This window comes from Diprion similis, chromosome 6 (genome assembly GCF_021155765.1).
Source record: "Diprion similis isolate iyDipSimi1 chromosome 6, iyDipSimi1.1, whole genome shotgun sequence".
Taxonomy (NCBI): Eukaryota; Metazoa; Arthropoda; class Insecta; order Hymenoptera; family Diprionidae; genus Diprion; species Diprion similis.
The window spans coordinates 24,682,599-24,706,207 of NC_060110.1; the positions used below are offsets into that span (position 1 = coordinate 24,682,599).

General features: G+C 36.9%; 1 protein-coding gene across 3 annotated transcripts; it reads right to left on the minus strand.

Annotated features, from left to right (window-relative positions):
- Positions 1-331: 331 nt before the first annotated feature.
- On the minus strand, positions 332-13,347 carry LOC124407429 (protein croquemort-like). 3 transcript variants are annotated; one of them, XM_046883544.1, is made up of 10 exons: positions 13,049-13,346; positions 11,025-11,188; positions 7,886-8,030; positions 6,388-6,591; positions 5,782-5,993; positions 4,794-4,920; positions 4,503-4,718; positions 2,119-2,192; positions 983-1,214; positions 332-799 (listed from the first exon to the last, which is right to left on the minus strand). In XM_046883544.1, exons 1-10 carry the CDS (start codon positions 13,163-13,165, stop codon positions 644-646), a joined length of 1,647 nt encoding a protein of 548 aa, XP_046739500.1. In that variant the 5' UTR covers positions 13,166-13,346; the 3' UTR covers positions 332-643. The 3 variants fall into 3 exon arrangements, with proteins under 3 accessions (XP_046739500.1, XP_046739498.1, XP_046739499.1); XM_046883542.1 differs by having other exon boundaries at positions 4,503-4,920; positions 13,049-13,347; XM_046883543.1 differs by having other exon boundaries at positions 1,001-1,214; positions 4,503-4,920; positions 13,049-13,345.
- Positions 13,348-23,609: the final 10,262 nt, after the last annotated feature.

Genomic DNA, 23,609 nt, shown 5'->3' on the forward strand with positions numbered 1-23,609 from the left:
AAATCAAAGACAAGCTTTGTTGTATAAACAGGAGATATTTGAACAACGATATTCTTTCCAAAGCCATTTCAATATCCACGTTTTCATAAAAAAAAAAAAAATAATTTGGTAGCATGAAAATTCGTCGTTACTGAATCTTCCAATTCAATTATAAATTTATCTACAGGTATTGAGAAGAAATTGTTGAGTTGAACATTTGTCAACGCCAACTGATTAACTTCATATAAATTTGTACAACCGACACTAAATTACTATACATATATAAAAGATCAGTAAATAATTGGTCAGTAAAAAGCCGTTGACGAGAAAAAATTTTCTAAAATTATCAAAAAAATTGATATCGAAATACGCTAAGTTAAAGGAGCTTGATCAACTTGGTGGAAATATAATTTAACACTGTAGTTACGATTCTATCGTAATAACTTATATAAAATTACATCCAGCTATACCTCCAACCACATGATCAATCCAAAATTAATTACGTATATTCACAATTAGGCAAAGCCCGCCCGCCATTAAAAGTCTTGGGCATATGCCGTTTACCCAGTACATTATCACAACGGTGACGTAAAAAGAGATAAATAGTCACTTGGGGGAAAACACACAGTCCGGGCGATATTAATCACAGTCTTCAACTTCCCCGTTACAAATCCTGCAAGTTATCTCCGACGAGTTTCGGATAGAGCTGCCGATTCAGCCGCGTTTGGGCGTCGCGGTCGTCATTGGCTACCGTCGTGTCTAGATAGATAAGCTCTGTCTTCTGCTCTGCGGGAACTGCGAATCCAGTCGACATCGGTTTCTGAAAATTTGCAATAACATTACGAACGGAAATTGGGATGCGTACGAAGGGTTAATCATTCATCGATTTGATGTACACCTGATCTAAAGATTTTGAAAGATTTTGAAAGAAAACCATGTTAAAATCACTAAGTACAGCTATACTTTTCTTCAGTTTGTTTATTCACTGTTGTATAGTCACCCTATTTGACATCATCATTACCATGTCTGCTTTGTCCCGCTTGTGTAAGCAGTGCAGAACGCCAGCGCCAAGGACGATCAGTGATCCAAGGAAAAGTATCGCGATGCTGGTGTAATGCCCAATGTCCAAGAGATGGATAAGTAGCCAGAGAGAAGGAGCCAACTCTTCCGTAATACCGGCGCGCTCGTTGAACCAGAACATCGGGAAGTATGTTTTTGGCACATCCTTGAAGAGGCTGCATCCACACGACAGGCAAAAATATTATAAAGAAATTTAAGTTTTATGGTACAATCAGTCTTTGGGTTTGGGTTGGTCATTGCAATTGTACTTTTCGTCCAAGGTGTACGTGTAATGTGTATCACTGTGATGGCAAACGGTCTCTGCTAGCATATATAACCAATTCCCGTGAATGATGGTAATTTTGGGGTGAGAGTCAAAACTTGGAAGGGTCAATATTTCGAAGGCCCGAACAATTGTTCTTTCATCAATTTGTTTCCGCAAGTTTGAAATTCCGATATACATCGGACATTCGAAATATTGACCCTTTCAAGTTTTGACACCCACCCTAATTTTGTAATTGCTTCGTAATAGCACGCAGCTCCAGTGTCGTTTACGCTTTTGACTCGGTTCAGCCATATAATTCATTAGTATTTCTTATATATCTATGACACGAATCTACACGCGCTGCAAGGAGTGCCAGACTTAGGCGAGTCGCGGCCAGGCAACCGACAAATTAAGGAGTACGTAATACCCACGAATGAAAAACGCGAATCTCTGGGTCAGATCGATATGCCATGTGTATATCTCATCCTCTGTGTTAGCTTGTGTAATTGATCAACCGAAAGTTAACATTTTCACCTTAGACGCAGGAGCATGTCCATGAAATTTTTTTTAATTAAAATTACTAGTTATGCAAAATTACTTTCGCAAACTGGCAATGCATAAAATTGTATGTAGCCTTAAGAATGCTGTTCTATTACAGAGTTTTGGGTTTTATAAGAGACCCAGAGCCTCATCAGCTTAAAAAATTAGCGCATCGTGTGTCCGAAACATCAGTTTCAACTTCGATCGTTTTAGTATCAGTATCCGTAACTCGAGTGACAGGAAATTTGTGAGTAATTTTCAACGTCGGCATCTACCTTAGGGACTGTAATGGCTGGAGAAGAATGTTGACTTGTAGACGGGCTGCGACGTCGATGGGTATTCCAGTTGTCTGGAACAGAATTTGAACAAATGTTAAACAATATGTAAGCACATATATGGTATAGTCTGTAACCGTGTTTTCCTGAAAACTGCCTTACGATTTGTGGCAAATATTCATTTCATTTGACGAGTAACAGTGGTCAGGATAACTGAATATAATATTTCCGTCGGGTTATATGATATTAGATCTAATAAAATTTACAATCTAATGTTTCTGTTGTACGTACGACGCAGAAACTCTTGAAACCGATTCTTCGCGACGTTGGACAAGCGTATCTGAAATGAGTTCGCATATCCCGTGGTTTTCCTCGTGGAATTCTTCTCAACTTTTTGCACTTTTTATAACCGTAGATGAACATGTAGCAATAAAATTAACACCACGTCGCCCTTCGCTCTCTCCCGACAGGTGTCAGCATTATTTTTCTTACTCTTTCGCCCAATTAGGTCTATTTCTAAAATAATACTCGGGTCAACGGGTTTCTGTAATTACTCTTGCTGAAATCCGAATTCAACAATGTCTTGTTCTTCGCGTTACGCCTCGTATTTCCTTAGCCTCAAACGATGATTAAATTCCCTCCGGAATTCGTCCCGCACTGCCTTTCTCCTTCGTTTCCGATCTCTACGTTCTCCGTTCTCACGCCAGGTCTCCTATTTCCATTATTTTGTCTTATCTTATCTTATCTTATTTTGTCTTATCTTGACAGTGAAATATTTTTCTTACTTTTTTCTACTTTAATCTTCCTACCTAACGGCATGCGTACCTGTTTCGTCCTGTTTTGTACACCAGCCTTCGTATACGTACAACCTGCGTGATCTTTCCTGTGTCGGTGATCGTGGCTTGTGCTCTTTTTTTATACATAGTTCCCACTTCCGTGTATGCGTTAAACTATTCTGCGTGAAATTTTATACCTAAAGTACTATATTATTCCGCATAATCGGCAATTTATCAGTCACGCCTCACGGTATGTGTTTTTAATATTTTTTTATACGAATTTTTTTTTTTTAATATTCGAAATCGTTGTATAGTCTGTTAAGCCGGATTTTTGATACCTTGATTTGAAATTTTTATAAAAATAATTAAAGTGTAAAATTTATAATGTGAAACGCATACTGGTTTTTAAATTGCCACAAAAATTGACTAAATTATACGAAATTCAGAAGCCCGGTTCGACAGACTACATTTACAACCTTGTTTTACGAGGATCTTTTTAAGTTACGCAAGATCGATCAAAATTTACTGGAAATATCATTTTGTAGTTCAAAATATCCATAAATGTGCGCAGACATTACAGCTAGTACAAAAACTCGACTACACATTATTTTTTTGCATTCATATTCACGAAATATGACACATGTTTTAAATTTCGAACAGTCACTGATTATATGAGCTGCTAATTTTAGCTTTTACAGAGCGTATCATCAGTCGTACACAGTTGCCATGAATTTCCTACCACTATCGCTTTTATTATCGTCACAACTTTAACAATGCACTTAAGACTGTAGCAGCCAACATGCATCCCTAATATACGTCTTCAGACTGTTGGAAGGATTCCATTGATTCGAACGTTTCTATGTCCCCGTTTCTATGGGTCTCCGAATATTCAAACACTGTCAATTCAACAGACATACGTCATTGTGCGGTTGAACACTGATGAATAAAACAGATCCTACGGAGTTCTCAATGCGAACAACGCGGAAAGATACGCATATTTCATTAAAATATATTGGTCGACAAATATGTTTATAATGCATATACTTTGGAATAATTATATCCTGTTGCGGCAATATACGAGTGTATACTAGGATTTGGATTATGGACGAAAAAATTCTTAAAACAATCATCCACAAAACGTTTCTGAAATCTTTAAAAAAGTTAATTGAATTTATAGTACATAGTGTTACACGTGCGGAAAGTGGGTAATTTCCGATGAGTGTGAGATTTCCAGAATGAGCCAAGACGAGTGCTATAACCATACTTGAGTCAGATATTATCCATCCGCACATGTTCCACATGTTATTTTTTTGCAATACCTGTGGCGGAAAGTTTGATTTGACTGAGAGAGTGTAAAATTGGGGTTAGACCATTTGCACTCAATGACGGAGTGCGTGAAATTGAGTTATTCGAAAGAGCGCATGCACCGAAGAGAGTTCGTAAAATCTAACATTCGGGTTGTGCGCATGCGTCAACATCGTTTTACCCCAATGTCTGGAAATGGAATACTTTACGCACGCTCCGTAGGTTTTGAATATCGAGCTTTCCAAGCAGGTGACGGTGAAAAAATATATATTATAAACAAAAACGGAAATAAGTGCGACTCACCGGTTCAAGTACGATGTAAAATCCGTGCTTCTCGTCGTCGGGGTTCATTCCGTTTATTTGTTCGCGGAAGACGGGATCAGCCTTATGGAAATGCGGCAAGCTTACGAAGGCCGGCGCCCCGTAGCGACATGCGGTAACATTGATGATGCCTGACGGAGTGCATTCGCCATTACAAAAGCACTGGCCTACGTTCACGATGTCCGGATCCTGGAACTTCTTCAACGACTCGAAGGCTTTTCCTGAGTCTTCCATTGCAACGAAGTCCTCGCTTGTCCTCGTCGCGGTCTCGACCAAGTTCACCTGCTTCCTGGGGTAACGCCTCTTCGTACTATTGCTCAGGGTCTTGTCGCCGATAACGTATCGCTTACCGACGATACCCTGATGCGTCATAATTCCTTTATATTCGTAAGTTAGAGGCCTGGAATTTGAACAAAAAATGTGATTATTATGATACTTCACAGCAAATAATAACGCGAATTTGTATTCGAGGACGTATAATAATAAAATAGCTCGAAGACATAAATTGTGGAGTTGATTGATCCAGCTACAACAACTACAATGTTCTACGGAATGTTACATCACTCACCAATCAAGGAAAAATTAAACAGTTATTGTGGAAGATTTCATTATACACGGATTTTGGTATGAATTTTTACGAGCTGTGGTAAAATTCTCGAGCATTATCTTATCATACCCTTGAGATTCATTCAATGCACGCGGTTCGATACTGGAAGCCTCTGTTCGATATGATCCTTTTATCTCCCACAGTCACGTTATGATCAAGCTGTGCATTATTGCAGTGACGGACGTATCTCATTGTCAGAAGTGATTACTCTGTATAATATACAGTAAAGAAAGGATCGAGGGTCAGTTACAGTATGAAGAGTGCAGTGCATCTCATCAAGATGTTCATCTTCGCAAATCGTTTGGGATGACTTGTGCACTTGCAGACGGCTGTGGGATTGTCACTTTGCGATGCGTCACCTGGTGGGGAAAAATCAAACTAATGCGACCAGGCTAACCGCTGACCGTTGACCGTCTTTTTCCGCGTGTAAATGTTATAAGAACAGGGATATTATTGATTCTGTTTAATTAATTTATATGACATGAGTAACTTGAAGCCCAGCAATTACGATTTGCCTCCATTAAAATTAAAAACTTAGGTTATGTGGTGATAAAATGGCGCCGACAGCCAGGCTCTGACGTCATGAGGATATTTTCCGATATCAAGGGTTACAGCGATGACATATTACGCCACACATCGATCTTTATAAGTTACCTGCAAATGTCAGCTGAGAAGAGGGTGATTTCGTCGTAGTTCTTGTCAGGTGGCCAAAATTCTCCAGCACTTCCCTCTACCGCGTTGCAAGGTGCGTCATAGAACGACGTAGTATTTCTGTAATTCCAATTCCGAAGAATACCGATATTCATGATGTTGTCTTGACCGGTCGCCATATTGAAGTGGCCGTCGAACACCGTAGATTCATTTCTCTGCGAATAACGAAATTCCTCAATAAAATATTTCTGTGCTGAGTGATTGACGGCCGAATGGTCCGTCGTCTGTTAGAATGTAATGTGCATGCGTTAAAATCCGAGAGCAGTTGCTTGTCAGGGTGAACAACCGCCATAGACTCATATGGCAATTAATTGTAATATGATTATTTATGCAAATTCATTCGTGAGAATTCTAAAATGGATGGTCATAAATCAGTAGAATGTTAAAGTGAGAAAAAATATAAATACGATAAACTTAACGTTAAGACATTGATTAATCGGTGATAAGTCTTCTGGAATGCTGATTCCATTAGCGGGTTTACTACCAATTTTTTTGTCATTTTTTTTCTAGCGCATCTGAATGTCAATTGTGTTGTAAATTAATAGCTACCATATAAAACCATCCGAATTTATCGAACGGCGGAAGGTCGACAATTTTGGTTATCTGTCCCATGTTAATTAGAGTGTCTTCGTAGCCGGAGAAGAGAAGCTCATCGACGGTCTTGGTCACGTGGATCTGTCCGATTTTTGACAGCATCAGATCGAACATCGTATGCCAATAAAAGGCCCAGTTGCGAATTTTGTGCGCCGCTGACTGTAAAACAGAATGACAATTTTTTTTCTAAGAGATTTTTTTATGTTAGGAACGTATTAAGGCCTTGGATGCATACAGAATTTAAAAAAAAAAAATCAATTTTTTTCAACAGATTGTTGTTCTCTATATTTTTAGGCTTATTTCTGTGAAAGTCGATTGCAATAATTCCCGATAGATCCAAAGTTATGGTAGAAAATGTGACTGTCCGGCGAAAGAAGCCAGAACAGCTCGACGACTGTAAAAAAGTAAACAAAAACAATCAACTACCGACAAGGAATGTGTACAATACGAAGACGGAATAGGACTTAAACGTAAGTTTACAAAACAAATAAAAAAATTCACAAAGTTCTTGCTTTAGCTGCGCGCGACTTCGAGCAAAATGCACTCAAAACTTTAAACGCGTTTTTCTCGAAACTACTTTTTCCGACACGGTCGGCATGATAACTCGTACAGTATTTAATATTTTTTGATACAATTTTTTTTTTTAATATTCGAAATCGTTGTACAGTCTGTCAAGCCGGATTTTTGATATTCTGATTTGAAATTTTCATAAAAATAATTAAAGTGTAAAATTTATGACGTAAAACGCCTATTAATTTTTAAAGTGCCACAAATGACTAAATTATTCCAATTCAGAAGCCCGGTTCGACACACTACATTTACAACCTTATTTTGCAAGAATTTTTTTAAGTTACGCAAGATCGATCAACATTTACTGGAGATATCATGTCGACCGTGGAGCAACTTTTTTTGCTTACTGCGTTTTTATATAGTAATTTATGTAAAAACAGATTGAAATAAAATTCTTTACAAAGTTTGAATACCAAGAAACAATATGTACTATTTATTTTTATTAATTTCTATTGTTATCCTTACTAAAAAAAAATTTTTCTTATAGCGCATTTTTGGCATTGCTAGACGTACATATGTAGGGCCTCAAAGTGATAGCAACAGAAAAAAGGATGAGGTATAAATAAAGAAGATTATACGATCGTTGACCTTTTTAATAAAAATACCTAACCGGTATTATTATATGCAGTGTATTATATAATCGCGGACTTGGTCTAGACACTTCACACTGATATACTAGGCCAAAATCCCAACACATTTTTATCGATTTGTATTGGAGCCTTAAACCTCCAAATGCCAGCCTTTTCAGGCTTGATTAAAGATTGATAATATTGTAGAATACGATGGCCAGACTTTTGTCAAGTCTACTCATATTCAGTTGTATAATATCTCAAAGTAATCTCAGTTACTCAGTTACTGTAGCTACTGTACTGCCGTTACTCACTATAGCGACAACATTTAGCTGTGTAACGTTGTCCTTCAGAGATCCATTGCTCCTTTCCGCGTCAAAGTACCAAGTCCTTTTTTGATCGAAACTGACCGTGTTGTTCTGAGGGTGAAAAACGACGTTGACTTTCTCTCGTCTTTCTCTAGATAATCGTAAATGAAAAAGTTGTTATTATCACGATTATGAATGGGTTATGGATACCGCTTGTTCAAACCAACATCTATCGTCTCTTAAGAAAGACATTTACTCGTGTTCTCTTATCAGTCGCTGGTTTCAACCTCATGCATTAGTGAATCAACGACCTTTAATGAATCAGAGTTCACTGCAACAAAGTTTGGTTCATGGTTTGGTCCAAGATTTCGACGACGACATTTAACCAATCAATGCGTGTCGTCTGCAACGAAAGTTGTGTATAAGCTAGACGAACAATGACGATAATTCAATGACAGGATAGATCGTAATCGGTGCATTTCATGATGCAATGCAACGCTGTTGATAGAGCCTGATTTTTCCCCATCTAAACGTGATGATAATTTTTTACTGTACTCGATCAATGACTCATCAATCACCTAACAGTAAATCGTGAAAGGACTCGAAAGATGCAGATTTCTGCTTACTACGGAATCAAAATTTCGATTGGAAACTTATGCAGCAAGTGTGGATGAAAAAAAGTGTCTAAATTGGTTCCAAATCTTTGAAGGCTCATACCGAATTCATCACAATGGATGAGTTATTTGCTATCATCGATTCTCAATCTTTACCTGATCATTTAAAACTTAACTTCACTCGAATCTGAACTTCAACATCCCATTTCAATTACATGGATATTTAATATTAAATAGATTGAACAAAAGTGTTGATTTTCGTATAAAAAAATGACGTATTTTAACGCGTTTATTGTTGATTGTATAAATCATTTATCTGATTTCCTCCTTCCTGATATATATATATATATATATTTATGGTTTAGAAGGCAGGCAACATTTTATCCAACGGCAGATCACAATCGTATTCAGAGCTGGTGCAGGCGTGTACGAAGTTCGAGACGGCCTACATCTCTTGATTGGAATTGATTTGAAAATTGCGAGGTAAGCCTACGATGTAAGCTAATTCCAACATTTGTGCCAGCCAGTGCGTGTTTACTGCAGAGAACGCAGCGTGATAAGAGTTTCGAAACCGCTACAAAATCCAAGTACATTCGTGCAATGCATGAGATGCACAAGAGGGCAATGAATGAGGCGTATCCTCGTTCTGTTTGAAAAAACTATGCCGCACTCGTTTTTACCACGACTTCGGGCTAAGCATCGTTATTTTTAGTAATTTAGAATGAATTTTCATTTCAAGTTTGACTCGATTTCTGTATTCACTTTATATACTTATTGTTAGATAAGAATGGAATTAGGATTTGACTAATTTAGAATCCATGGTTTCATGCTGCATAAATGACTTTGTCATTCGCATCTGGTGAGCTATTAATTATTCAAATGAAAATAAGATTTCCATTTGCGAACGAAAAAAACGGACCAATATTGCAATTTCAATTATAGAACAAACCGGTTCTTTCGCTGACCAAGAGCCAGCCTTTCAAAATATCTTTTTCAAACTTGCTTAAACCGGAAATAATGATAACAATAACATAACGAACCTATTTGAACTTTAAGAAGGCTTTGGACTATACACCATATTTTACTTGCAGCTATAAGGTGCAGTTTTTCATAAACTGAGCTTGGATTCATGATCAGCGACCAGAAAAACTTCTTGTTACAAATTTTTATCAACCTCGGTTCATCCATTCTCAAGATATCATCATTTTTATTTTATTATATAATACAAGACAAACAAACAATTCAATAGGCACGCGTAAGGTACTCAGTACCTAAATTTCTTTGTTAACCGACATCGAGATGAGAAAGAATCGAATTTTGTCACGCGAGGTATGATCAACGTATAAAACATAATTATCGAATTTCAAACCGCGGTAATGGGTTCTCCAAGCATTGCAACGGCGTCAAATTACGTTCGAAGGTAAAGGATCTCTGATGGATTACACGAAGGCTGCACCTCATGCGTTTAGTTCCGAAATTGAAACCTACCATATTTGTATACTGCATCAAGCGCGATAACCGATACAATCATTGACTAACTTCCGTCGCTCATACAGTTTTATTATGATTTTCTCGTTCAAAACCGCAGGTGAAAACATAAAAACAAATAGCCACGAGGGTCGTCAGTTGCGAAACAGACACGCGAGAGTTTCTCAACTAGCCGCAAATATTTTTTTCACGTCGTTCAAGTTTCAGTGTCAACCACGCGCAGAGAGTAAGTTGCTTGTAATACCGATAGTCATATTATATACATCGTCGTATATTCACTAAACACATAAAATATTATATCAATTGATGAAGACTTCGCTTACCCTGAACGTTAATATAAAAGCATAATATTAGTTTCTACATGCAATAGCCCAATAAACAATAACGTATTATTAATTCAAGTAGGATCTCCGCTAAATTACATTCATTATGTGCATAAACATACATAGATATTTGATAAATGTTATTTCAGGTGGACATTTTTCCCGAATTAACGTGTTATTCGTGTTTATTACGGAATAGTATTAAAAAAAAAAAGAAAAAAAAACAACAATGAAAACAAACCCCAGCTAAATGTATCGAGAATTAAATCCAAGTAAGCGATCAATATTACCTAACACCATAAATTTTACGACTGTATCATATTCGCCATTGACATAGACTCAGCTTATTTGATTTCGACATTGGCCGGGACGTTTATGCTGTATTTCTTTTTATATAAAGATAGTCATTATAAGATGTAATAATACGCGACAAATTTATGGATTTAAATTTGTGTCTTCTTTTCAGGATGCGAGAATATTATTAACGATATTCTATGCATGTACAGCCGATGGAACTAGAAATATTATACCAAGAATGGCCAGTAGTAAAAAATATAATCCCGCTAATAACGCAAATCTGACGTAATATCGGAATAACAGATTTTTTAATTTTAAACGAGTTTCTAAAGTTCGTAATAAACTCTGTTTCAATTCCTAATTAATGCGTTTGGAGATTTCGGGTTCCGTACCCAAGACCAACCAAATCGAAGCGATACTCACAGAAAAGTGTAAGGCCCGAGCTGAACGAAGCTTGGCTTCTTCCCCGGAGTCCTGATCTCCTCGGGATTGGTCCAATTGAAGAAATAAATTTCCAAATGCAAGGGTACCGACGTTGGATTCTTCCAGATATCGAAGCTCGTCGAGGTCGGTGACATTGACAGTTCCTGAAGGGGATGAAAAACGAGACTTTTCACAATGATATTCATACGATTTTCAACAAGTGCCGGTGAACAGTTCTTATCAATCGAATGACAACGAACCGGGCATTTAAACGAGTATATATTCAAATTTCGTTTATCTTCTGGCAGCTTTTTTGCTTTGAAATAAATTTTAATTGCGTTGGAGAGCGTTTAATTAACCAATCACGTGAAATGTAGTACATAAATTTTCATCGATAGATTCGAAGGAAAAATCTGCCAAAAACAGGAATCGACCAAGCGTGACGACGTAATTTATTTCATTATGAGTTACATCACCGCAAAGCCGTCGAGCAGAATGGATGAGGTAGACGAAATTCGTTGAACAGGGGTTACATAAGAAATGCGACCAGTTTTTCGTGCAAACATTATAATCTTGTCCCATGTATACACATATATATATATATGTGTATACATGGGACAATATATTCATATATATATATATATATATATATATATATATATATATATATATATATATATATATATATATATATATATATATATAAATATATATGCATGATATACCGGCACCGTTATAGATGATAACAAACGATTAGAATGGAAGCTAATATCGACAGGCGTAAGCCATGCGGACAGTGTGAATACAGGTATTTCCGATAGACAAATTTTATTTCAAGCATCATAGATTTTTTTTTTCGATAAACGGTTCTTGATCTTATCTCTCTTCAAAACTTACAATGTCCACTTTCATTTATATTATGTAAAGAATGACCGTGCCTAAGTTTTATTGCTCATCGATTACATGATTCGAACATAAAATCATGATGTTCGGATGTACAAATACAATAATACGATGATTGCCGTGAATCGAATCGGATGCCATTACCGACACGTATTTATCAATGGTGCAAGTTTTACGAACCAATGCGAAATATTTCATTGTATAAAATAGCTGTTATTTTGAATTTTTTCCAATACAGCCGGTAAGTGAAATTTTAAATTGAACAATAGCATTCGTGAGACTCTTACAAATTAGCCGTGTCTATTGTATTGAAAATCTGTTTCGATCGAGTGAAAGCAAGTATGCTTCTCTTGATATACACGCAATATTTCAAAACATAGGATAACTTTCAAATATCCTCAAGTTTTTGAAAATCTTACACTGACCGTGTAAAATCGACTGTAAAATTCTCTACATTCGGTACACTTGACAGCCACAGAACACGCAGCAAGTTTGAATTTGGAAATCATATTGATCGTCTGATGGAAAACTCGAACGAGCTCAGAGAATTTTTATAACCTTTTATGACTAAGCTCAGGATCAATTTTTACATGCGCAAAATTTTCAACGAAATGAAATCTATTGCAGCGTTGAAACGTTTCTCTTATCATAGTCGAAAACCTTGGCATGAAATTTTGTTAACGAGGATTTGTTTTGAAAGGTCAAGACATTAACAAAATGTCAAAGGAAAGGAAAACTTTCTAGAGCACAAAAAGCGACGCTGACTTGGATTGTGATTACGAATAGACTCAATTATTATTACCGTAACATTGTTCATCATATCTATTGTTGCATAAATGATTCAACAGTAAAAAAATCATCATCGCTACTGCACCATACCTTTATCCTATTGTTTGTAAGTTGTTCCAAATATTTTTCACCATTTAAATACTGTTTTTGTAGATGCTCCAGTCTTTATCATACACGTAATTCCTGACTACAAGTCTTCTAAAAGACAAGATCGTTAATTGCAAGAAGAACCGATCATGCCTGAAACACTTTGTACATCAATATTGTCCCTTGACCCCTCGTGAAAACAACCATGTCTGTTATTAAGGTAAAAATTCGTAGGGGGTGCATACCTTGCTCAACAATCGATGGAATATGAAGGGCCAGAATAAACAGAGCAGAGTGCCGAAGACGACGAGAACCGCTCCGAATATCGCGAGAGCGAAGGATCTGTTCCTGGAGGGCGTCATGACTCTAATTCCAGTGTTTCCGGCTTCCTTCGTATCCTTCGACTCGATAGCATCTGCGAGTGTCCGGTGAGACAGCCCGGATCTCGTGCGTCTCGGTGTCGCGTCGCAGTGTCGAATCCAGTTTCAACGGTTGAATCGCAGACCGTGTTAGCTTCGCTCCCACTGGCTCCCACCACCAGATGAGCCGAAGCTTTGATCACTCCCCCTGAGATGCGATTATCAGTTGGTTAATATTTGGTGGGCAAGCACAGCGCCGGATCATGCGCACTGCTCTCAGCATCTTGGCTTTGTATAGTAAGAATGACGAAAAGTAATCAATCATTTTTCAAAATCAATTAATCGAGTAAAATCGATTATTCTTCCTCCTTTAATAGGTTTTTGCTTTTCACCCCAATGAGCGACGCAATACCATATCAATTTATGTGATTAAAGTATCAATTATTATCATTATCTTAATCGACGAGTATACCTATTTGATATAATCAGTGAAAGTTAAATGAATATTTTCACCTGATACTGAAAAATGTTTTAAATGAAACTGTAAATTATCAACAAACTTTTCCGCCATTAGAACTACGTAATTTTGGTTTCGAATGGACCATTTAAAAAAAAAAAAACGATATAATCGATTAATCGATGCATAAATTATTTTTAGCTAACATGCCTCTTATAAGTGGCCATCGCTATTTTATAGGAATGCATGCATATATACGGTTCTATTGCTGCAACTGATTGTATAATTCGTTAATAAACGAGATAATTATTGTTTTCAAATGGATGCCGGCCTACGGAATGGAAAACCCGATCATCGTGTGCCTGCCTTCGTCATGTTTTTGAATGAAGAATTTCATATTCCTTTCATTGAACGAGTTTTCACGGCGATGAAGCTGGACGTCCTCAAGATTCAACGATTCTTAAGATCAGAAAAACATGGATTACATACCTTTTCCGTCTCCTGAGACCCAAACCTTGGAGGTAAATGATTTGAGATTTTGAACGATCGCACTTCTATGGTCGCTCAGAATAGTTGGAAACATGATGAAGAAGTACAACTCAGGACTTTTCTCAACTACCGCGCAAACACAACTGCGAACTCTTTAATTTTCTAAAGTTTAAAGCGATTTCACTACTCACTACAAGAAACAAGCCGGAAAAATAGTTTTTATAAAACGCGAGCATGTTTAATGCGTTTTTCCATGCGTGTTTTCCGTACTCAAAGTACCCGTTTTTGTGACGGTCGAGTCAGTCTGCGAATGCGCATGCGCCGAGTACTGAAAAGACCACTCTTAAGTCCTACGAGTTAAAAATGGTATTTCCTGTACTCCACGCATGCGCCGTCGCGAAAAATCTGGCATTTCACGACCCTAACCTCAATTTCGTTCCTCGTGAACAAACACGTAGCATCCTTTTTTTATATAAAGAATTTTTTCAACAGATTGTTGTTCTCTATAGTTTTGGGCTTATTTCCGTGAAAGTTGATTGCAAAAATTTTTTTACTTTTTTGCTTACTTACTTTTTATGGGGTTTCTTCAAAGAACGCGTAATGGTGGTAGCACCTACCACGCCTGACGACATGAAAGAAAAAATACGCCGAGTATCTGCCAAAATTATACGATCTTTCCATCAGCGAATAAACAAGTGCCTACCAGTCGAGAATCATCACTTCGAGCACCTTCTGCAGGATGACCCAAACCAAATTTAGTGAATTCTTTGAAAGTGATATTCTGATGTGATTCGATTTTTCAACTATTTTTATACTTTGCGTGACTATAATGACGGCCTTCTTGAACAATATCACTATCGTCTAAACCATTTTTGGATATCAACAATAGTTTGAGTGCTATTGCTCTGTAACTCTTCAAATTCTGCACCCTGTACAGCCGAGCTGTATGGGAATTCAATGCCTCAACGCCTCGATGCTCGGTGTCTCTTAACAAGTTCACAAAATTTCCTGATCGTCTATTTTCAGTCAATGCATTCAGAACCCGACATAAGTAGAGTACATATACCCAGATGTTCATCAGCTATGCGCAAGTACAAAATTGATTAAACGATGCACGAATTCATCGAAGCTACTTTCTTGATTGGGATCAAACCAAGGAGTATAGAGGCCATTAAAATATTACGTAACTCTATCTTAGACCATTTTCCATCATTTAGACCCCGTACTTCGTACAATTAAAAATTTGTCAATAACATTTAGCCCCATAGGGTTCTTCATCGACGCGACAAAAAGATCTTCCTGCGTTTCGTTAACGCGCAATAAAATACAAAATTTTTCAATTGTCATAGATCATGCAACAAACGTCGGAATCGTGCTACACCCAATGACATTCATGGAAACTAAAAAGGGAAAAAAAACGATAATCTACACGTAAGGTACGGTAGAAAACAGAATATATGTCTTATCAAGGCAAACAAGTCGAAAGTAGTAACTGATACAGTGGAATGACGCGGGTGAAAATAGAGAAAAGGAAACCCAGTGAGGAAAAAATAGGCGCGAAAGAAGTTGGGGATGATCGTTTCGTCACGATCATGAAACACCATTAATAGCTCAAAAATGCAACAACGCGCTACACCAGGAATAAAATGACGTTATATAATTATTGGTAATTCCTTTGGATTTAGATTACAGTACACGATACGGTGCGAGAGTTGAAAACAAACAGGTTATCGTTGTTTGTTCAGATTATGTCGCATTGACATCTGCATTCAGACACAGTTCGCTAATTATCGGCATGCAGATTCACGCGCGGGACTCTTTGGTATGACACTAATTCGATTTTGACAAAACGAATGGTTTTTATTGTTTCATATTTTCAGTTTAATGGGATTATTGTCACGTATCAACAAATTTCACTCCATCTATATTTGTTCACAAATATTTTTCCGATTCATGCAAGTGCGAGGACGTTACATACGTCGTACGTCTTGGATATGACTATAATGATCCAGATGAAAGGCACATCTTTTACTTTTCAACACCGTCATTAAGAGATACCGACTATGAAATGTAAGACAGGAAATCCACTACGATCTCATCTCAATAAACGTACCGCCAAGCTAAGGCAATAAATACCAGACGATAAGACGTAAATCACGTACGCTGAAAAAAATTGTCTGACATTGTCACATGAACGAAGCCATTAAAATACCGCGTACGGGATATTCCAGAAAAATATTATCGGCTCACTTTTGTTCGGTTTCGGTTTAAAACGCAATTAAACATCTGCAAGATTTTTTCAAAATTATGTAAGATAATTAAGTAATAACAATTCATCTGCATAGAAAGTCATTGTATATATCTATCTCGGGAAAGTCATAAAAAAAAAGGGAGGCTACAATTGTAATTTATTTTCAAGTTCCAACTGTCTTTCAAAAAGTAAAGATATCAAATTCCGTATTTTATCAAAATTTAGTGTCAAAAGTTAGTGAAATCAAGATAAACTAAAGAAATTGGGAAATAACAAGTATCGAATAATATACACTCGAATAATCCAAATGTGAATTGTCCTGTAGAATTACCTTGTCACGAATCGTCGATTAACGAAGCCTACTTGCTGTACGACGTATATTTTCCAGATAATTGTCGTCTTAATTTATGACCGTTCAGAAATTCGATTTACACACAATAAATTTCAAGCCGAAATTGCACTACGGTTACTTTATTCAAACGCATTCACTCAGATTTCAGTCAGCTACAAACACACTCCGTTGACCATCACAGAGTCAAAGAGGACCCCATAAATTATCGCGTCAAAGTTTATCAGCGCGTCTTACCCTGCATGAACTTGTGAGATGTGACCCTCAGCGGAGCAATGGCAGTTGGAATGGCTAGGAAATTAGCAATGAGAAGCCGGTGAATTACTTTGAACAACAGAGAATCGTGAATTTTGAACAGCGTGGGAGGAACAAAGAGAAGAAAGGCAAATTAGAATCAAGCTCCGCAAGAGTGGGAAACCTCTGCGAGACGCGCGACTGTTGACCACTTAATAATGTCTGCGGAGACTATAAGATCACGTACATGATGCAGGATGGCTTCACAAATGAAAGAAGTTTCGGTTCACGGAGTGGTACGTTCTACTGATGTATTTTTAGTGACAATTCTAATTCTAAATTAACCGTCCTGAAGTGATGACTGGCCTTAGGCCCCATTCACACCAAACACCTAACCTAAGTTTGTTGCTTTTCGAGTTACTGGCAGCTTCATATATTGGGAATCAATGCATCGTGAATTTAGTAAGGTTATTGTAATGATTAACATTTCGGAAAACCCGTTATTTCGTAATTTTAAGAATCTCTGAAATGCAGTAGGTAAATTATAACAAGGCAAAGCGGTAATTCATATTTTCACAACTCAGCCACTTGAAATTCACTAAAAAATTCCAAAAGTAGTAATACAATGGGAGTCCTGCGTACAGATCCCGATACCGACATTTACCGACATTTTTAGGCGCTCACAATTCAGATACAAACCCTTCTTCTCCGGTGTTCGATACAACACTACCGTACAGTGCAAAGCGGAAGATATTTTTCCGACGATCGATAAAGTCTACCAGAGTGGGGTTACCCTCACCTGAAAAAGAGGGTTTGTGTCTAAGCTGTGAAGCAACTAAAAATGTCGGTAAAATGTCGGTATTGGGATCCGTACGCAGACAGAGAGTAAATTCACTTTATGCAAAAACACCTGGTGTTACTATAATTGTTATGTACTTCGGAATGGAAATGAGAATTGCACGCGTAATGATCGGTTGAAATCAATCGGTGATCCATGACGAACTCGCTACTACGGATCATTTGTATGAAAAAAAATGTATGATATCGAATTTCCTTTGCAAACTCCAACGAGAAATCTTTGCCGGGATAATAATTACACCTATAAGATAAAAAAGAACTTGAGAAAATTACAATGACATTTTAACTTTGAACTTGCATTTGCCACACGTGATCTTTCTTCGTCAATGTCTATATACTTTTAAAATTTTTAAAAATTTTCTGTTTCTTTTACTATCTCCCCATCTAAATAGATCACGAAATCATGAAAATAATCGTGTGTTCCTCGTACATCAAATTAATAAAAATTCGTCCGCTTTTTAATTGACCTGGAGAGATATTGTAGCTCGAATTTGTTATCGACATTTTAATTTCGGCTCATTCGTTTATTGAAAATATTTTGATGCACTGTTTCAAAAACCTGCCGATTTGCGTAAACTTCTGGTCATCTCTCGTCCAATCACGCTTACAACACAGTTGTGACTAACGATGCTGATAACAGTCGACAGTTTCTTAAGGTCGTTTTGCCGCTCTTTGCATCAATTTAATTGGCGGCATAAGGCAATAAAATTTCTTTGTCATATACCGAATGAAAATTTCATCAGCTGAAATTAAACATTTATCCTCTCTGAGAAAACATTGAATATAAATCATTGCACGCAGCTATAAGATGGGTGAAGTAATATCTGTGAATTTAGTAACTTCTTGTCTGCTCTGCGTAAATATTGCAAATAAATGCAAATAATGCAACGCTACGTGTATTAAAATATTTTTTTGACTCTGGAAGTCAAATATAGGTATTGAAAATGTTACCTAATTCCTGCAAACATTGGAATCTTACTCTTCTCAAGATTTCACTTTTGTCCAGTTTTGTCACACTCCCATTTTTTCCATCAACAGGCCACATCGATTTTCCTAATTGCCCTTCCATTCTCTGACGTATCGATTAGATTTCTATCGACGTCGTGCAGAGGTTTTCGAGCGTATTATACCAACAATGTATTCTAATTTTGGAATAATACAATTGGCGCGATAATTGAAAATCATCGCAAATCAAAAGATTTTTCCAGTAAATGCCAGGTAAAATCGTACGGATCAAGTTTTCCCATATCCCAGAGGCCCAAATCGTTCCTCTTTAAGTACGATCGGAAGTCCTTTAGCCTCGTGAATTCAGAGTCAGCCATGAATGGATGCGTTAAAAACACATTTGTTAATCTCTGCACCGAGTCATATTTGCAATTGACCTTTGATGGCAGAGCGAAGACTACAATCGTGATGCAACGCATATGACCTCAGGTCCTGATAGTTTAATTGTCTGACTTTCTCGTTTAATCTCTTTTTGTGCATGGAGCGCATCTTTCGTATCAGTGCAGACATGCAATCGCTGCCACTCTGTTCTACTTCGGAGCTTACACTTGTACGTATGTTCGCATAAAAGCTCATTCGTCTTTGTCAATAAAACCAAATCAAACGTGCTGGACTACTATGGTCCTTTCACTTTGTCATTTGAAATTTCTGTAATAGATGAAAAAACAAAAAAACAGAGGGAGAAGGTTTGAAATTGTCTGACTTCGAGAAAATCTAACCACAGCTGCCCGCGAAGTAAATCCCGAACTGCCGATAATAAAAAAAGGTTTTGAAAAACTCGAAGTCATACTCATATCGCAGGTTTTTGAGATATTATTACAACACACTTTAGGCATTCCAGCTGAACCGACCTACGCTCGACCGCATCTCTTCGGATGCAGTTCTACATTTTTTTCGAAATTCCGTCAGCCCACAAGAAGACTCTGAATTTTTGTTAGATTTTCTTTCAAACCAACTTTTTTGAAAGATGAATTTTTCCAGAAGACGTAGCGTTAAAAAGTGAGGTTTGACGATAAAATTTTATCAATTTAAAATACTCAGTTCGGTTCGCAGTTTGATAAAAAAAAAGTTTGTAAATAAAATTTAAAACCTACCACAGGTTGATTTTTTTTCTTCCTAAAGTAAAAAGCTTGATTTATCGTCAAGCATTAATTGCCTTTGTGAAACTAATAATTGCTCATCATTTCTATGAAGTCAAAAAAAAAAATTACATTATAGGCACCAATGTGTGAAACAATTAATTAAAATTAAGAAAACTTTTTTCGTTTATAAGAAACTATTCACGGCTTTGTGGAAGTGACGAGAAATTTCTTCGCAACAATTAAAGTTTCTCAAATTCAAACTAACCGCCAACTTCTTGAGTTTTTAATTTCTTCACTTTTTTTTCCCTGTACTCTTGAAATATTAATAAATATCTTATAAAAAAATAAATGGCAAAAATAACGATTGCCTTTTTTTTACGGCACTTCAAAAATTACCTAAAATTCATCCCTCTAGACCAGAATAACCCCTTAAGCCGCCCAATGTAGAATGTGTAAAGCAATAATGATTTCGGTAAATTGAATGAATACATGGATATTATTATGCATGCAGAGAAACAGCACCCGACAGAATGAACCTATGTTGTTCTTACGATTAACGTCGCGTCCGTACAACCAGGTCCCACAACTGCACAAGTGAAATAATAGTCGTCAATTAGTGTTTAAATTGGCACATCAATCGTCTTCAACCAATGAAGCCGTGAAATATGCACTTGAAGTTGACCTTCGACAAATTTACGAAAGTCACGCGCGAGGTTGAAAAACGCGTCTAACAATCATAAATCAGTGACAAAAATGCAACGTTTCCAGGTGACTTTGTTCCTACAATTATTACAAAGCTCGTGTTAAAAATCTGTGACGTCAAAAGAATTCTTCTAAATTCCTCAATAATAGACTTTGATAGCAGCCGCGACGCATAACAAATTATAATAATCGTATACAATAAAAATTATTTAACTGATCATCGATCCCCGAATACAAAAGTCTATAAATAAAAACATTAATTGTTCTAAACAAGCCTGTAAAACGAAGCCGTCAATATTTGTTTCCGCAAATGAAGTGCCAATAATCATAATTTCAACGCGATAAATAATTGATAACACGATTTACGTAAAACTTACGCGCGTGTTTCACTCGAAGCGGTTTTTACTCAGTAAAAAAAGCAGAAGTAAATGATATAAAGATTAATACGACCGACATATGAATAATTTTCACATAATTGCTATTAATGTGCTTATTTGTTTGTCCGTTAGTTGATTACCTTCCTTTTTTTAGACTGATGAATATATAAGATATAAATGTTTCACAAACATGTTTCTTGTGTAACGTAAATGAACCTATTATACTTACTTGCGGACTATAAGCCCTCGCTCATTGAATCGGTCGGCAACATCACAGAATAAGTAATAACACTCTGACATGAACAGTTTCGATCGGAACCCCTGCAGCAGAGCAAATATCACTTATCGCATTGAGCTCTTGGGGCCCAATATCACTCACTCATTGTCTTCTGGATCCCTTCTTGCCGCACAGTTCTTGTCTCAACGTTTGATCCAATCAGTTTCAGGGAATCAAATACACATCCCGAAAGTTTTTCGCAGCCCCTTCTTCATGTAAAATCTTTAAAGTGTCTGCAGGCCATTGTTACACTACCACTATACGTGCTGGAAGGTCGTAACGGATTGTTCAAATTTTCTCGCGATATTTTAAGTCAAGCATAATGAGTTGTTAAACAAGCATATATTCATAAATCACTGATGTATAACTATATAATAACCGTGAGAAATTTGAATGAAAGAATGGCTTGATGAAAAATTGGAAAGATGGACAGAAAAATAAAAAAAAAAAACTATTTCCAAATACCATTAATGCCTATAAAACACAATGACACGTCGGATCGTCTTCAAGCCCATGTAACGTGCGACGTGCATTGTAGGATAAGCGATAAAATATGCGGTATTGATGATACCTGGTATTTATTCAAATCCGCACCATGCTCTTATCCGACGATTAGACTTATACAACCTGTGTAACCCCGCAACCTCAATTACCCCCTTACCTCCCCTCCCACTCGAATAAATCGCCTCCGCTCGTTATAATTACCAGCTTTGGCTGCACCACACAAGTTTCGACGCGACACTGTAGCTTTTATCGTTAGATTTGAACGGATAGAATAACCTACGCAAAAGGTACGTATGTACACGCGTCTTTCGTACATATCTTGTCTACCTTGTGAAGCCCTGTAAGTATTCCCTTCCTGTAAAAGCTGTGTGGTAACTTGATTCCCCTCAACGTCGCGACGCCGCCGTCCTGAGCAAATAGGCACACTGCGGAATACACATGCGATTTTGTAACTGGTCGACGGCTCTTTGGCGAGTCTTGGAGAGGAACTACACCGTGGACGCTATGCTCAGCGCTCATGGTATACGCACTACATATTATTTACCCTTTATTCATCCCAGTCTTCTTCTTCTTCTTCTTTTTTTCCTTAGTGACTAATCCCCTAAGAGGATGTGCCAATGTATTTCTGTGTGTTCCTGATTTATTCAGGTGATTCCTAAAGCTACCGCCCTAATAAAGGTATAGAAAATATTCTCTTGGCGTGGGTTGCATGGAGTTGTACGAGTGCGGTTGCTTGATCTGGCGTTGTGAACTTCGCGAAGGCTTGGCGATGCGGAAGGAAGTGACAGCATAGCACACAAAAAAAAACTGCACTGAAACATTCTTGCCAGTCGTACAATAATATTATTTATGTATCTACATAAAAAAGACAACAGCAAAATTTATCATTAATAAATGAAGATTTTGGTTATTATTCGTTGCATAGAATCATGATTTATTTATTTAAATATATGAACTAAAAAGAAAAAAATATATTTCTAATTTTTTCGTTAACCTGTGTAATCGAATTACACAGCACACACTGTCCAACGGAAATAAATTACTTTTCAATATTCGGAATAGGTTTCGCAATTTTTAATTTCACAATTTGGTTCTACAATAGTAAATGTTTCAATCTATTAAAAGTGCCAGATATCTAGTTGGAGTTTATGTTTTGACTTTGTATTGGAAAAATTGGTTTAAGTAACGCTGGAAAAACTTCGCTTGATAAGCTAAACTTTGACTTTTGGAACATTTCGAAGTAAAATTCCTGGCAAAATTAAAGTATGGTTCTACACTGAAAATTTTCTGGAGTATTCCAAAGAAATTTAGAGAACGTTTATCATATCATTTTTTTCAGCAGGAGTTGTTATTATACTATTCGCATTTCAGTGAAACGACATGATTTCTATGTAGTACAAATATTTTTGTGTACCTTGATGGAATGGGCTATTCGGTTACTCTGGCCTACGACATGAAACTCAGGGAAATTTGAGACAAATTGGGCGTCGAAGCTCAAGATGCTAATTTTGGATAGATTTATTTGTACCCAAACCATACGGGAAATGTCGAGGATGACAAAAGGAATTTTACACAAATGGAAATTGTATAATCGAGCTGGTCTAAATTCGACTATAAAGTTTAAAGTAGCAATAATGAGCGCAAAAGTGAAAGATTAGAAGAAATCAATGAGATGTACCAAAACTGACTAGAATAAGGCCAAAATCTGTTAAGAACATGCAGTTGAGTGTGAAAATATCCATGTAAGTCTTTTGAATTCTAGAAAGGCAGACATTTCAGATCCTCCATTAGTATTAGTTTCGCATGAGTAATATTCGTGTATAGAAAACATGGTTAATATTTGTAAATAAATAGAGATTTCA

Coding starts and splice junctions, on each gene's coding strand:
- LOC124407429 (XM_046883542.1), bottom strand. CDS start 13,165: ATGACGCCCTCCAGGAACAGATCCTTCGCTCTCGCGATATTCGGAGCG. Junction 11,189..13,048: donor TCCATCGATTGTTGAGCAAG/GTATGCACCCCC, acceptor CATCCCCTTCAG/GAACTGTCAATGTCACCGAC. Junction 2,193..4,502: donor TTTACATCGTACTTGAACCG/GTGAGTCGCACT, acceptor ATTCTGTTCCAG/ACAACTGGAATACCCATCGA.